At 41.8% G+C, this 15,914-nt stretch overlaps 1 protein-coding gene across 1 annotated transcript; it reads left to right on the top strand.

Annotated features, from left to right (window-relative positions):
• Window positions 1–1,927: 1,927 nt before the first annotated feature.
• On the top strand, window positions 1,928–15,318 carry LOC146050630 (extracellular calcium-sensing receptor-like). The gene is made up of 5 exons (XM_083167727.1): window positions 1,928–2,185; window positions 4,032–4,874; window positions 5,852–6,076; window positions 8,681–8,804; window positions 14,420–15,318. Exons 1-5 carry the CDS (start codon window positions 1,928–1,930, stop codon window positions 15,316–15,318), a joined length of 2,349 nt encoding a protein of 782 aa, XP_083023853.1.
• The last annotated feature ends 596 nt before the right edge of the window (window positions 15,319–15,914 follow it).

The raw sequence follows: 15,914 nt of genomic DNA, 5'->3' as shown, positions 1-15,914 counted from the left end.
TAGGGAGGCAGCAGGTACTAGGGAGCCAGCAGGTACTAGGGAGACAGCAGGTACTAGGTATCCAGCAGGCAATTGGGAGGCAGCAGGTACTAGGGAGCCAGCATTTACTAGGGAGACAGCAGGTACTAGGGAGCCAGCAGGTGCTAGGGAGCCAGCAGATACTAGGGAGCCAGCATGTACTAAAGAGCCAGCAGGTACTAGGGAGGCAGCAGGTACTAGGGAGCCAGCATGTACTAGGGAGCCAGCATGTACTAGGGAGCCAGCAGGTACTAGGGAGCCAGCAGGTACTAGGGAGGCAGAAGGTACTAGGGAGGCCGCAGGTACTAGGGAGGCAGCAGGTACTAGGGAGCCAGCATGTACTAGGGAGCCAGCATGTACTAGGGAGCCAGCATGTACTAGGGAGCCAGCAGGTACTAGGGAGCCAGCAGGTACTAGGGAGGCAGTAGGTACTAGGGAGGCCGCAGGTACTAGGGAGGCAGAAGGTACTAGGGAGCCAGCAGGTACTAGGGAGCCAGCATGTACTAGGGAGCCAGCAGGTACTTGGGAGCCAGAAGGTACTAGGGAGCCAGCAGGTACTATGGAGCCAGCAGGTACTAGGGAGGCTGCAGGTACTAGGGAGCCAGCAGGTACGAGGGAGCCAGCAGGTACTAGGGAGGCAGCAGGTACTAGGGAGCCAGCAGGTACTAGGGAGCCAGCATTTACTAGGGAGCCAGCAGGTACTAGGAAGGCAGCAGGTAATAGGGAGCCAGCAGGTACTAGGGAGCTAGCAGGTACTAGGGAGGCCGCAGGTACTAGGGAGGCAGCAGGTACTAGGGAGGCAGCAGGTACTAGGGAGGCCGCAGGTACTAGGGAGCCAGCAGTTACTAGGGAGGCAGCAGGTACTAGGGAGCCAGCAGGTACTAGGGATGCAGCAGGTACTAGGGAGCCAGCAGGTACTAGGGAGGCAGAAGGTACTAAGGAGGCCGCAGGTACTAGGGAGGCAGAAGGTACTAGGGAGCCAGCAGGTACTAGGGAGCCAGCAGGTACTAGTCAGGCAGCAGGTACTAGGGATCCAGCAGGTACTAGGGAGCCAGCAGGTACTAGGGAGCCAGCAGGTACTAGAGAGCCAGCAGGTACTAGGGAGCCAGCAGGTACTAGGGAGGCAGCATGTACTAGGGAGGCAGCAGGTACTAGGGCGGCAGCAGGTACTAGGGAGCTAGCAGGTACTAGGACCCACTGCTGCTTACACAACAGTTTTTTTCTGCAACACGCGCTGCTGAAAATGTGAGTCAATACCGCTCGCTCTTCCAGACACACACACCGGGCACCTCAGAACCTGCAACATCCATATGTTGCCAGTCTTCAGTATACCGCCACTGCTTTGGTGCCCAAGTACTCTACTAGACCCACAGTAAGGGGGCATTCTGATTGTGCATTCGGCACCAGTTGCAATGTAATGCCCAGCACACCCTGCTAGCTACAGGCTATTACTGTATTTGACACATTTACAACTGTGCATTAACTAATAAAAAAAAAAAAACATTTCCACAACTTGTTTTGAGAAATATATAGGGAAAAGCCACCAGTTTAGGGGCCAGATGCACTAAGCTTCAAAAGTGATAAAATGGAGAGTGATGAACAGCCAGCCAATCAGGTCCTGCCTGACATTTTTCAAACACACTCTGTGACATGTCAGGTCGGAGCTGATTGGCTGGCTGTTTGTCACTCTTCATTTTATCACTTTTGAAGATTAGTGCATCTGGTCCTATGTGTTGGTTTGGAATATACCTATTTATTTATGTTTCACAGATGGGTTGAAGTTTTTTGCCAGCAAAGCATATTTTTCTTTTCAAAGTGTTAGATAAAGCATTGCTATACTGTAGTTTTCATTATGTTAGTGTTGCTTGTTTACAGATTTCACATAAGGTATTACCGCTATCTCCTGGCTATGGTGTACGCTATAAGGGAAATCAACAGGTCGCCGGATATTCTACCAAATATCACACTGGGATCCAGACTGTATGATACTTGTTACAATGAAGTTCGATCATTGATGGGGACATCGTGGATTTTGTCAGGGAAGGAACAGACAGTGCCAAATTTCAGTTGTGACACAGAGGGCATGCCAGCGGCCATAGTCGGTGACATGACATCTAAGGCCTCAATACCAATGGGCAGAATTCTTGGCCTGTACAGATTTCCACAGGTAAGTTACTATTAACATCAGATTAAGGTTGATCTTGCTGATTTAAGAAACCATTAAAGTAAAGATGGATCAAACCTTCTTGACCAATTAGATTCTATTTTTTTTAAACTAGATAATTTATAGTTGGACGCTAAATGATTGTCAATGGTAACATTTCTTAAGTTTGGTATAACACTCTAGAATTGGAAAGACAAGAATATGTGGTTTGCACTAAGTCCAAACCAGCTTCTTTCGAACTGTTAAATGTGCTGAAGAAAATATAGAGCACTCTACGTGGTAAAGTAGTATGTACAATATTGATTTATTTGAAATATAGATATATATGAAGAGATAAAGTGGTGGTAACGCAGCAGCCAATCGTTCCAAACTGTCATTTTTCAAACAAAACCTGTAACTTTACTGTTAGGAGCTGATTGGATGGTGTCATCTTCCACTTTATCTCTTCACCAGACTTAATAAATCTTCCCCGAGGTTTTAATGCACCACCACAATCACGCTCTTTGTCTCGTGTATGGGTTACACTCATGAGTTAGATGACGCCAGCAGAGTGGAGACAAAATTTACATTTCATTTTTGTTTTTTAGAATGTGCCATTGAAGTTATTGGCATTGACACATACGGTATATTCAGGTCTTTAAGGTTAACTTGAGCATACAGATATTTCTTAGCCAAGCCCAATCATTACATTATTCAGTGGATGCCTGTCCTAAAAAGAATTATGGTGTTTTTAGCTATTTATACAAAAATATTATATTATAGTTTTTCTGAGGATACAAAGGAAATGTAATAAATGCTCAGAAGATATCAGACACACAATCACACAGTGTTAAAGTGTGCAATCTTCTGCAATATTTCCAGTGCAAAGTTGGTGTCACTACAAGCATTTAAGATACCTAGCTTACATGCAAATGCCCATTTGCCACCATGTTAAAACTGTTCTGCACAAGTTATGATGTGAGTATTTTTTTGCCTATTTTCTAAGCGATCTGACTAGAATGCTTAGAAATGAAGCACAAATTGCAGTGTGTATATGCCCCATAGCAATAACGATGCGCGGCCCACATGGCGCTATCAACAGGCTAGATATTTCAAGCATGATTAAAATACATAGCCATTGCCCATGTTCCCTCTATTGAGAACACGGCAGTGATAGATCGTTCAGCACACGTCCCTGGTGCATCGTTGTTTGCTTAGCGATCTGTGCTAAGTAATCTGAGCTATGCTAGATCGATCAGTGCCAAGTTCCTGTCATTATCTATAGGCCCCATAAGGTACTCAGTAATAAATGCATGGGTCAGACTTGTGCAGTGCTCAAAATAGCAAGTGGCATATACAATGCGGTTGTGTGAAAGACACTGATGTATGTGGAAAAAATATCAAAACCAGTGACGTAGCTAGAATTTTTTCTCCCCCCTGCCAAAAAAATTCTGGCGCCCCCCAAGAAGGGGCGAGGCGATTGACTATGAGCACCGCTGGCTGAGTTGACAGGCGACCAAGGCTGCAGGGAGTGCTGAGCATATGCATGGGGCGGGGACCCACTCATTAAATATACACTGCACTAGGTCCCCGCTCATTAAATATGCATGGAGCAGGACCAGCACAGCACTCACTGCTGCCTAGGTCATCTGTCAGTTCAGCCCAGATCCTGCTGGCGCCGCTCCCCCAAGCCACCGCAGGGTCTGCCACATATGTAGCTACGCCACTGATCAAAACAACTGAATTTGTTTTTCTACATTTACCCACCTTTCCACTGTATAGAAGATTTTATATATTCCCCTATATATTTTAATGTGAATTCATAATGGTTGTTATTTTCAGATGTTGTTTCTTTGTTCTCTCTAATTAGATAAGTTATGCTGCAGCACATCCAATCCTCAGCGATAAGTTACAGTTCCCATCATTCCTTAGAACCATACCTAATGATGACTATGAAATTGTAGAAATTGCAAATTTGGTGAGTCACTTTAATTGGACTTGGGTGGGGATCATAAGCTCTGATAATGAGTTGGGAAAATCCGGGTCCCAATTACTCACCAAGGAAGTTGAAAAGCATGGAGGTTGCATTGCATTTCTTGAAACTCTACCTATATACAGCTCTATGGAGTCAGTTTTGCGCATCATAGATGTCATCAAGACATCAAAAGCAACAGCCATTGTTGTGTATTCCACCATGGAGAACCTTATTCCCCTTATGGAGGAGGCATCGTTTCACAATATTACAGATAAAGTATGGTTTGGCTGCGGCAGCTGGTCCATCACCTCCGACTTCCCAAGAAAAGACATTTTGACCACCTTAAATGGCAGTCTGGGTCTGTCACCTCCAAGTGGAAAAATTCCTGGTTTTAAAGAATTTCTTTACAGCATTCACCCATCTAGATATCCAGATGACATTTTAATGAAAATATTTTGGCAAAATGCTTTTGGTTGTGTTTGGCCAACAGGTGCTCTTAAAAATGATACATTCTCAAATGCTTCTGAAGACCAAACCTCTTGGTGCACAGGGAAAGAGAAATTAGAAAGTATTGATCCAAATGTATATAATGTGAACACATTCATATACACATACAAAATTCACAATGCAGTTTTTGCCATTGCTCATGCTTTGCATGAAATGCATTCCTGTATACCAGGCAAAGGGCCCTTTCTCAATGGAACCTGTGCCAATATTTTCAGTTACCAACACTGGCAGGTACAGTATAACATATATGTCACTTCTGCACAATAAAATATGCCTTTTTGATATGAAGACATTAGGGCTTCTGTCCAAGGAAGTACACCACAGTCCTGTGTAGTATAATGTATGTATGTATAATGTATCATTCAAATGCACGGTATGGCACCTGATCCCTATAGTAGGTGATGCCCCCAGGCAGTCAGGCCCATTTGGGGTTTTCCCTGTACCCTTGTGGGCCGGTCCTACCCTGCAAGGAAGCATTTTATGTGCAACAGGAGAATATGAAAATAGGTTTACAGTAGGTTTTCTTAAGCAGCTATTCACTCTGAACTGGATGTGAATCCAGAAATGAAAGCTATAATTCTCTATAATTGTAATATGTCTAAGCAGCAGTCCTTAGCTGCACATGTAAGATATTAAGTGGGAAATATCCATAAAGTGCCCCTTACCAAATTCCATGGAGAAAACATGCACATCTAGAAATTAACAGAGAGGAGTAACGTCCATGGTGCCGGACTTCCCAAGTTTTAATTCATATAAAACAATTAATAAAGCGAATGCGTGTTTTGACCTTACAACCCGGTTGACCTCAGCATGTCGACCAATTAACCTAAGTTTGCTCAACCCGATGACCTATACCCCCCCCCCCCCTGGAGAAACAATCAAACTCATTTATTAGACTCTCTTTTTCAAAGAGCCTTAGAATATTGGAAACAAGTGAAATGTCTGCCGCAGTAGTCTGTTTATGGGAGATATATAAATCCACAAACTCGCAGGGGTAAATTTAGATGGGCGTTCTATAGAAGAGTGGATATTGTCCATAGCAACCAATCAGATTCTATCCTATCTAGAAAGTGATAAATAAATAAGAAGTAGAATCTGATGGGTTGCTATGGGCAGCATTCCCTCTTCAATACAACTCCCATTTTATTAATTTCACCCCATGGTTGTTATTTTAAATTGGTTTAAAAAATGTGATATATTTCTTTCAGCTACTTCATTACATTAAAAAAGTTAAGTTCCTCAATTCTGCAGGGGAACAAGTATTCTTTGATAAAAATGGAGATATACCCCTGTATATGGATATCCTTAACTGGCAGCTATATAATAATGGCAGCAATCAGTATGTCCACATTGGCAGCTTTGATGCACGCGCCACAAAAGGGCAAGAGCTACAGTTGGAGGAAGAAAAGATCATTTGGAATGGACACAGTCACGTAAGTGTCATGGATCCCATACATTAGGGGAGATCAAGGCAATTCTACCAGTTATCACGATATCTTTGTAGGGGATTCGGGGACATCCAACATGATGAAAATCCTCAAATTAATGATTCCAACCAAGAAAAAGTTTGGATTGTTGGGTTGTAGGTTTTTAACACGCTAGAATTCCACAACAGATGGCTGATCATCAATGTCTGCCAATCACCATTTTGATTACTGATCTGTTGATCACATTAGCATCGGGGAATTATCCATCTTATGCACTGGCTTGTTAGATAAACACATATTTTCATGGCTATTTTGCAATCAGACTATTGCCGCCCATACACGTCCCGATGCGGGCGTGCGTTGTCTGCTTAATTAGCATCCATCGCATCGCATTGCATGCCTTGTGCATGCGTTGTGTATGCAATGCGATACAATGTGATGAAAACTAAGTACAAAAAGTATGTGTACTGTGTGATGAGGTGCCGCGGGAGCGCGCACCTCAAAGCACACATCGCACAGCCCGCATCGGGACCTGTATGGCCACCTTATGCTACATTTAAAAACAGTACGGTAAGGTATCATTCAAATTTTTACTAAATTAAATAAAATGCAACTGGTTCAAGAGATTTTAACTGTGGCTACTTGTTTTTGTTCTTTTTTTTTTCAATTAGTTCTTTATACTGTACATGTACAGTACCCAATGCTTGAGTTATAGAACAATTTACCCTTTCATAGAGTAATAAATGATAAGATTATCATAATAAATAAGAAAGATTATCTTTGTGATCCACATAAAATAAAAATACTGTATACTAATTTACAGTTAAATTAAATTATATTAATTTAATCAATCAACCAACAATTAATGGTACATACTGTGGATATATGAAAATTTACTATATGTAGTTACTCACTAGAACAATGAGTATAGTATCACAGCATGGCCACAGCTTTTACTGTCAGGGTACTTGTGTATTTTGGCGGCGCCCATCGCATCGCATACCATAACGCATACGATGGTATGCGATGCGACGCGATATCGTACGACGGTGCACGATGGCATACAATTTTGAAATTGTATGCCATTGTACATGGCATACAATGCCATACGATGTGATGCGATGTGATTAAACATTGTATAAGCACCCTAATGGGTGCTTATACAATGTTAAGCACCCTAATGGGTGCTTACAATGTTAAATGCACCCCCACGCCACCCCCCCACTATAAATGTGAACCCGAAGCGTGGCGAGCGCAGCGAGCCCGCGAGGGGCGGCGGTACGCGTCCTACGACCTTTTCATACCCCCACTATCCACGTCGGCGTGGAGTTGAGAATAGAATAGTGTGGCAAGCGCAGCGAGCCACCGAGCCCAAAGCGTGGCGAGCGGACGCGGATACCTGTGAAGCCCGCGAAGGGACGCGTTTACCTGTGAAGGTATCCGCATCCCCTCGCGGGGCTCGCTGTGCTCGCCACGCTTCGGGCTCGGTGGCTCGCTGCGCTCGCCACACTATTCTATTCTCAACTCCATGCCGACGTGGATAGTGGGGGTATGAAAAGGTCGTAGGACGCGTACCGCCACCCCGCGCGTGCTCGCTGCGCTCGCCACGCTTCGGGTTCACGTTTATAGTGGGGGGAGGGCGTGGGGGTGCATTTAACATTGTAAGCACCCATTAGGGTGCTCAAAAGCACCCTTTAGGGTGCTTATACGATTTTTGATCGTATAAGGGGTCAAAATCGCGTCGCATCGCATCGCATGCCATCGGGTACATGGCATGCGATGCGATACGTTCGTCGTACGACGGACATCGGGGGCGCCGCCAAAATACACAAGTACCACTGTCAACAAAGCCACTGCGTGCCACAGACCTGGTGACTGATTCTCTGCATTTACTGGACCAGCCATATAGAAGTGAGTGTACTACTCATCACTGTGTATCACCTGTAATGGTGATATTTATTCATGCTGTGGTGCACAGTCCATACAGTATAAATTTTCACACTCACCCTTTTACAAAAAGAGAATTAGCAGAACCGCACTCAAAGTTAAAGGTCCAACGTAGTTTTATTTCAAGGCATGAATAAATATACACACATGGCCTGACAGCCATTTCAACTGCACAACACAGTTTTCGTCAGCCCTTGAGGAAAGCTGTGTTGTGTAGTTGAAACGGCTGTCGGGCCATGTGTGTATATTTCTTCAAACCTGGAAATAAAACTACGTTGGACCTTTTACTTGGAGTGTAATGTAGCAAAAAAGAGATCGCACTCACATCCGAAAAAGTATACCGGGGTGTCATCCAGAACCAAAATGGCCCATGAATATAGAAAAAATCAGGAAGCACTCCCCAGCTTTTTTTATGCAGATAAAAAAATTGCTGTGAATTTAATCGAAATACATCAAAGTACACATTGAAGAAAGATACTCAACGTCTTCAGGAGTCACATCAGCATGAGCAATCCAGTTTACAAAGCACAGCATAAACCATGCAACAATTCCTACAGCTGTATTGAATTCTATTAACTATACATACAACTAATCATCAGCTCTCTAGTTGTACAGATTTATTTCTCCCTAACTAAATTTTGTACCATGTTGACTTGCTTGCAGCCACCGATCTCTGTCTGCAGCAAACCTTGCCCAAAAGGCTTTAGAAGATCCACAGGTCAAGGGAAAAAGATCTGTTGTTTTGATTGTATTCCATGCTCTGATGGAGAGATCCTCAACCCAAATGGTATGAAACAGATAATTATTTTTTTATTTAACTATTTTATGTACATTATAACATTATTCCATTTATATGTCCTAAAGTTTGTGTGGCCTGTAATCAACATCATGTGAACTTTGAGTTTCAAAAAATTTAACATAATACCAATTATTGAATAGACAAACATGTTTTTGCAAGCAAAGCAAACCTAAAAGACAAATCTGTTTAGCAAAAGTCTTGGTTGCAAGTCATCCCTCTGATTTGGCGGCGGGAGGGAGTTAGCAAAGCTTGACAAGAGATACAATTCCAACCTATCGGATCCTGGCATTTTTCAAGCACAGCCTGTTAGAAGTTGGTTGATACTCTATTTATTTCCAAGCTCTGATAAATATTACCTTAGGACATAATAAAAAATATTATCATTATCCACTGATAAGTGAAAGAGTACAGTATACAAGAAAGAGTATACAGTATAAATCAGAATAGCAAAGCTAATTAAATAATGTAACTATAATCATAAACAGTAAAATATTTATATATATATATATATGTACGTGTGTGTGTGTTAAAGGAACAGGTCAGTGGTGCCATTTCTTGAGATTACCGGTACCACTTTCTCTAAAGCAGCCAATTACTGCAGACATCCTGTAGCAATAGCAGTGTCTCTCAACATACTGTACCTACCAGGCTGCTCCCCAGGTAAAGAGAGACAGATTCGCAAACTAATGCTGCTGTTATACCACATAGCCGGATTGTAACCCGGGATTTTGTACCCAGCTCGAACCCAGGTGGGACCTGGATTGTGACCTGAAAGGGACATTTCCATCCCTACTCAGCATAATGTCGGGCAGGTGAAGTCATAGAAGGCTGTTCCTGAACCGGCACTGGGAGATGAGATCCTCAAATGGTTGCCCATTTACCCTTCACCGCAAGCCAGGTTGATTCCATGTTCAAGCCCCTACGTTAGACCCTTGTTAAAATGCTGCAAACATTTCCACTGCATAATATGCTGGATTACTGCACATCCAAGCAATATCCTGGGATATTTAGGGGTGTTAAAGTGGTATAGCACACATTTTATAAACACCAATTATTAGCCTCTTACAAGTGATCTGACATTAACTGGATGATTACCAGACAGAAATTAGGAACTGGTGGCATCGACTTCCTATAGATAACTTTCCCAGTACTTCCCCCAACTCTTTTGTTTGAACCTGTGAGGCAGAAAATCTTCAATCTCTAAACAAAAGACACAGCACATCAAGCATCGGCATTGGGCAGTCGGCATCATAGCCCATGCTATACTGAGAATTTAAATTTGTGTAATGCAGTAATCTAGAACAATCTGGTAATTCTCCCATTGTTCCCTTTGCCCACCTACTGTACATAAATCTTCACATGTAGAGTGAAGGCTGCCTATTAACTGGATGGTTACCAGACAGAAGATAGGAACCTCTATATTGTCTCTCATTAACAACTTCCTTATTGCTTTTGTCTCACATACAAACACACACACACTCACATGGTTTGGTAGATTTGATTCCTCACAATAGGTGTGCTTCCTTTTTCTACCATGGCAAAGAAGGCTTATTAACCCCAGACTTGGTAATCATGTACTCACAGTCCATGTAATAGAACCTACACAGTTATGTTAGACATTTACATCTAACACATTAATGCTCTGTAAAGCATTTTAAGTATTAAGGTAAAGATAAACATTAAATATCCCTAAAATACCACAAATATACGCCTGGTCTCTCCTACACATTCCTACTTAAGAAAACATACACATAAAACCTGGGTTTTTAATGTTATCATTTAGTTATGTTGTTGTACCCTTAAGTATTACAGTATATAACCCTCTCTTTGTCAGAACAGCAATAGTCTACTATACATTTTAGAGACAATCTGTTGAATTACTTTAATTGATGTTATCCATCCACTAATTTAAGTAAATTCCAGAGGTTCTAAGTGTATAGGTGACTGTACTCAATTCCAGATGTCCAGCAGCTTTGGATTTAGGAACCAGTGGTATTGTCAAGGTTTCATCTTGAACATTGTTTTTTTTAATATGGTATTCTAATAATATTTTAACCCTGGTCCATCCAGATCAATCTGGTTTTATGCCCGGGAAGGCTTCATCAATAAATCTTCGTCGACTCTTTACCAATCTGCAGACTGTAAGGGGGGGAGTGAACAAACCCGCTGTGGTTTCTTTGGACGCAATTAAAGCGTTCGATGCCGTAGAATGGCCCTATTTATGGGCAGTACTACAGGCTTTCGGGCTGGGTCCAAATTTCATCAAATGGATCCAATTGTTATATACTTAACCATCTGCACGAATCTCAGTAAACAGATGGACCTCTCCTTCATTCAGTCTCGCCAGGGGGACGAGGCAGGGGTGCCCGCTCTCCCCTGTTCTGTTTGCCTTGGCGATAGAGCCATTAGCATGTCTACTGAGGCAATATCCAGAGCCTACAGGATTCGAGCTTCGGGAATGCAGGGACACGGTCTCATTATATGCCGACGACCTTTTAATATACTTGTCGGAATAAACAACGACCCTACCGGTGGTCCTGGAGCTGATTGAGAATTTTGGAGATTTCTCCGGCTTCAGAATCAATCGGACAAAATCAATTATCTTCCCAGCTGGTCCCCCATTGAAGTATCTACCATTTCCTCCCCTGCCGCTACAATGGGCATTAACCTTTAAATATCTAGGTATTATTGTGTCCTGGGATCCAAAAGATTTCATTCAGTTGAACATTCAACCCCTGTTCGACTGGCTGGGGGAAAAAATAAAGTCATGGAAAAAACTCCCATTAATAGTAGCGGGCAGAATAAACCTGGTCAAGATGGCGGTCCTTCCTAAATTCTTGTATGTGGTCCAACAATCACCGATTTATTTACCCAAATCACTATTTAGAAAATTGAATAGCATACTATCCTCGTTTATCTGGAACGGTGCTCGCCCAAAAATGCAACTAAACAATTTAATGAGGGAAAGGGAAGAAGGGGGCCTAGCCCTGCCAGATATAAGAAGGTACTACCTGGCCACCCAGCTAACACAATTAAGACCATGGTTCATACAAGAGGAATACAGCTGTGACACAGCTAATGCATTAGTCATTTCCTCTACATCAGGTCACAGCCCGATGCACAGAATTTTACAGGGCAATAAATCACATCTAGATCCCCCTTAATGGTCCAAGCCATTAAGATTTGGCACGAAGTAAACCAAATCATGGAAGTAGACTTTGTGGACAAGGACTACTTATTGGAGAAAGCGAATTTAAAGCACTGCAGGTAAAAAAAAGTATGGCATCCCTATACTGTCACCACCCTTCGACAAATGTATAACTCAATGGGGCTTAAATCCTTTTTACAACTCAAGGCAGAGTTTAATTTACCCCAAACACACTTCTTTCGCTACCTCCAGCTGAGAAGTGTACTGGCTGCACATTTTCCTAACAGTCCTCCTTCATTAGGGGAATCCCCGATTAAAACAATACTGAAAGCTAGTAATAAGCAAAAACTAGTCTCCAGGTTATATAGAAACATCGGCCAGAGTAAATACAACGACGGATAAACGGGGTTGAAGGAGAAATGGGAGGTGGACGTGGGTACATTGAGTGATGATGACTGGAAGGCGGCAAAACTGTCTGTGGCCAAGGCCACAAATGCACCCCGCGTCCAACAGACGCAACTTTTTTATACTTCACAGATCATACTTATCTGCCACCACATAATTTAAATTTTCAGGAAGATCCTCGGCATTCTGCCCAAAGTGTGGCCATCTTCCTGGAACTTTTATACATCTTCTATGGGAATGTCGACTGGTAGCAGTCTTTTGGGATAGAGTCAAACAAACTATTACCGACACAGGGATTGCAAATGAGACCTTAACAGCCAAGTATTGTTTGCTAGGCATTATAGGCAACGGTATTATGGGTGGTGAAAGGACATATATAAACAGCCTTTGCTCTTTGGCGAAAGTAATTGTGGGGAGGGCATGGATGTCTAATAAAGCCCCGGATTTTAATGGTTGGAAGCTACTAGTCAACTACATCATTAGACAGGAAAAGTCTCTATATATTAGTCGTAACACTTTAATTAAATTTGATCAGATCTGGCACTATTGGATAACTTCAACTTTTTACCAGGACACTAACGATCATGGATAATTATCGCACAGCACTTTTAGCAACACGCAAGAAATAAAATTAGATAAGTAATATAAGTAATAATTTATTAGATATATTTATATTCACAATAATTGCAGTGGGAAACCGCCACCTGTCACAGCATACCACGTAGAATGATTAGATACACTAAGTAGATTGTTTTTTTTTAGACGAAGGTAATAATTTATGTATTTATTTTACACTATTCTATTCGATATTTCCACTCAGCATGGAATAGGACTAGTGAATACGTGACCTGCAAATATCCAACCGAATATAATTATAAATATAATCATAAATATACAGGGAAATTATTACAGAGAACGCGAACAACGGACCTCGGTTGTGTGACCTGTGATGCCGATGTAGTATCAACCCTGTAGTAGTAGTATGTTTCTTTATAAGGCGTCGCAAAGTGTCCGCAGCACCGTACATAGCAAACAAAAAACAAATTACAATGTAACGTACAGGGTGTGTTGAAAAATACTGTATGGGCCTCCCCACACATTGAGCACCAGACAACCGACAGCATGGGCTGGGATATGAAAAATTACCGACCCCCGCTCCCGATAGGTCATCCAATGCGACATAGAAGAAAGAGGCCTTTCTCCCTTCCATCCTTACTACTTTAGGGCAAATAACAAACGCAGTATTTTACTTTATTTTTTAATTTTAAGTTACGTTACTTATTTATCTTTATTATTTTGTATTATATGTATTTATGTATGTACCGTATTTATCGGCGTATAACACGCACCGGCGTATAACACGCACCTTCATTTTAACAGGGGATTTCTAAATAAAAACTTTATTACAGTGTTTATTAACATAATTGATTATCTGTAAAAGAAAAAAAAAAATCCACCTTGAATAACAGAAGCAGGGCAGCACAGTTAGCACAGAAATCCTTCTCCTCCTCCAGGCTACAGCCAGCGCTTGGGAAGGCTGATGACGCTGCTGTAGCCAGGGAGGAAGGAGTCACTGTGCAGGGAGGAGTTTTAAGTGTGCTGCTGCTGCGAGGACCCGACGGTGAGCAGCAGCAGCAGCAGCAGAGAACACGCGATTAGTAGGCGCCCCGTGGATGACAGGGAGGAGTTTTAAGCGTGCTGCTGCTGCGAGGACCCGACGCTGAGCAGCAGCAGCAGCAGCAGAGAACGCGCGATTAGTAGGCGTCCCGTGGATGACAGCAACGCGCATAACAGCAACACCCGGCATTACAGGCATTACAGGTACCCGCCGGGTGAAATTACCGCCGTATAGCACGCATATCGGCGTATAACACGCACCCATCTTTTCCCTCTATTTTCAGGGGGAAAAAAGTGCGTGTTATACGCCGATAAATACGGTATGTAATTATTATCATTGTTCGTATATCATTGTCGGTTTTGTCTTTTTGCATATGAAATAAAAAGATTTGAAGAGAAAAAATATATATATATCTTTTTATCTTTTTCTCAGATGGCACAGAATGTCTAAGATGTCAAGAAGATCAGTGGCCGAACTCATCAAAAGAAAAATGTGTGCCAAAACCCATTCAATTTCTTTCTTATGATGAGCTGCTGGGTTCTTCCTTGACTTTTATATCAATCATTTGCTGTACTTTAACGTTCTCTGTACTTTGTTTGTTTATTATTAAACATAAAACCCCCATAGTTAAAGCCAACAACCGAGAACTTAGTTATCTCCTTCTGGTTTCCATTATGTTTTGTTTCCTGTGTTCCTTAGTATTTATTGGCCGACCCAACATGTTAACTTGCATGCTACGTCAAGTGGTGTTTGGAATTATCTTCTCCTTATGTCTGTCAGCAATACTTGCCAAGACGATCACCGTCATAATGGTTTTCAGTGCTACAAATCCAGATAGCAAAATGAAAAGACTTGTTGGACTACGAATTCCTAAATACATCGTTCCTTCATGTACAATGGTCCAGATACTCTTGTGCCTAATATGGTTGTGTAGTTCTGCTCCCTTTGAAGAACTCAATATGGTGGCAGAGATTGGAACTATAATTATTGAATGTAATGAAGGCTCTAAAGTATTATTTGCATGTGTATTGGGCTATATGGGACTGTTGGCATCTATCAGCCTCCTTGTTGCATTTCTAGCCAGGAATCTCCCTGACACTTTCAATGAAGCCAAGTTGATCAGTTTCAGTATGCTAGTGTTTGCTAGTGTCTGGATCACATTTATCCCAGCCTATCTAAGCACCAAAGGAAAGCACATGGTGGCAGTGGAGATATTTGCCATCATATCTTCCAGTGCTGGGATACTTGTTTGTGTATTCTTTCCAAAATGTTACATCATTTTATTGCAGCCTGAAATGAACCATAAGAGATATATAACAGGGAGAAAATGACCCAGTGTTCATGAGAACTTTTTAAAACATTAGATTATCAAAAAGCATGAAAATTAAAATAACAAGTTCATTTAAGAATATACCTCCTTTTAGTACAATAATAAGTTAAACACAAAACTATTTTTTAGTTTCAGTGATTATTTTGATTTATTGTCACATGGCTTTGTAGCACATATTTGTTTAAATGATTGTATTTTTAAATGCTATTGTTCTCTATTCAATACCTTCTGAACATATTTCAATTAACAGAGAATTTAAAATTTGGTTGTGCAATAAATTATGTTGTACTATACTACTTATTTAGTCATTTTTCTTAACTTTTCAAATAGGTGCAAGTGACAATAAACTGTATCCCACTGTCTGCCACTTAATCTGTCAACATTAAGCACAAGCAGATCCCTAACCATGACATTTGAAAGGTAAGCTTAATATCTCCTCTACTCACTGCTGTAACTAGGTGAAGTGTGGTTGGTATGTGCCACAATTGGATATAACAGGAGTGACACCAAAATGCTAGCTTCTCTACAGTGATAGGAGCTGGGTGCTGCACTTGTATATTATGTGCAGGATTAGGCTCCTGTCAAAATGTAGGCGAC

The sequence above is a fragment of the Crinia signifera genome, chromosome 12 (genome assembly GCF_055691185.1).
Source record: "Crinia signifera chromosome 12, ASM5569118v1, whole genome shotgun sequence".
Taxonomy (NCBI): domain Eukaryota; kingdom Metazoa; phylum Chordata; class Amphibia; order Anura; family Myobatrachidae; genus Crinia; species Crinia signifera.
This window is presented reverse-complemented; position numbering and strand designations above follow the sequence as displayed.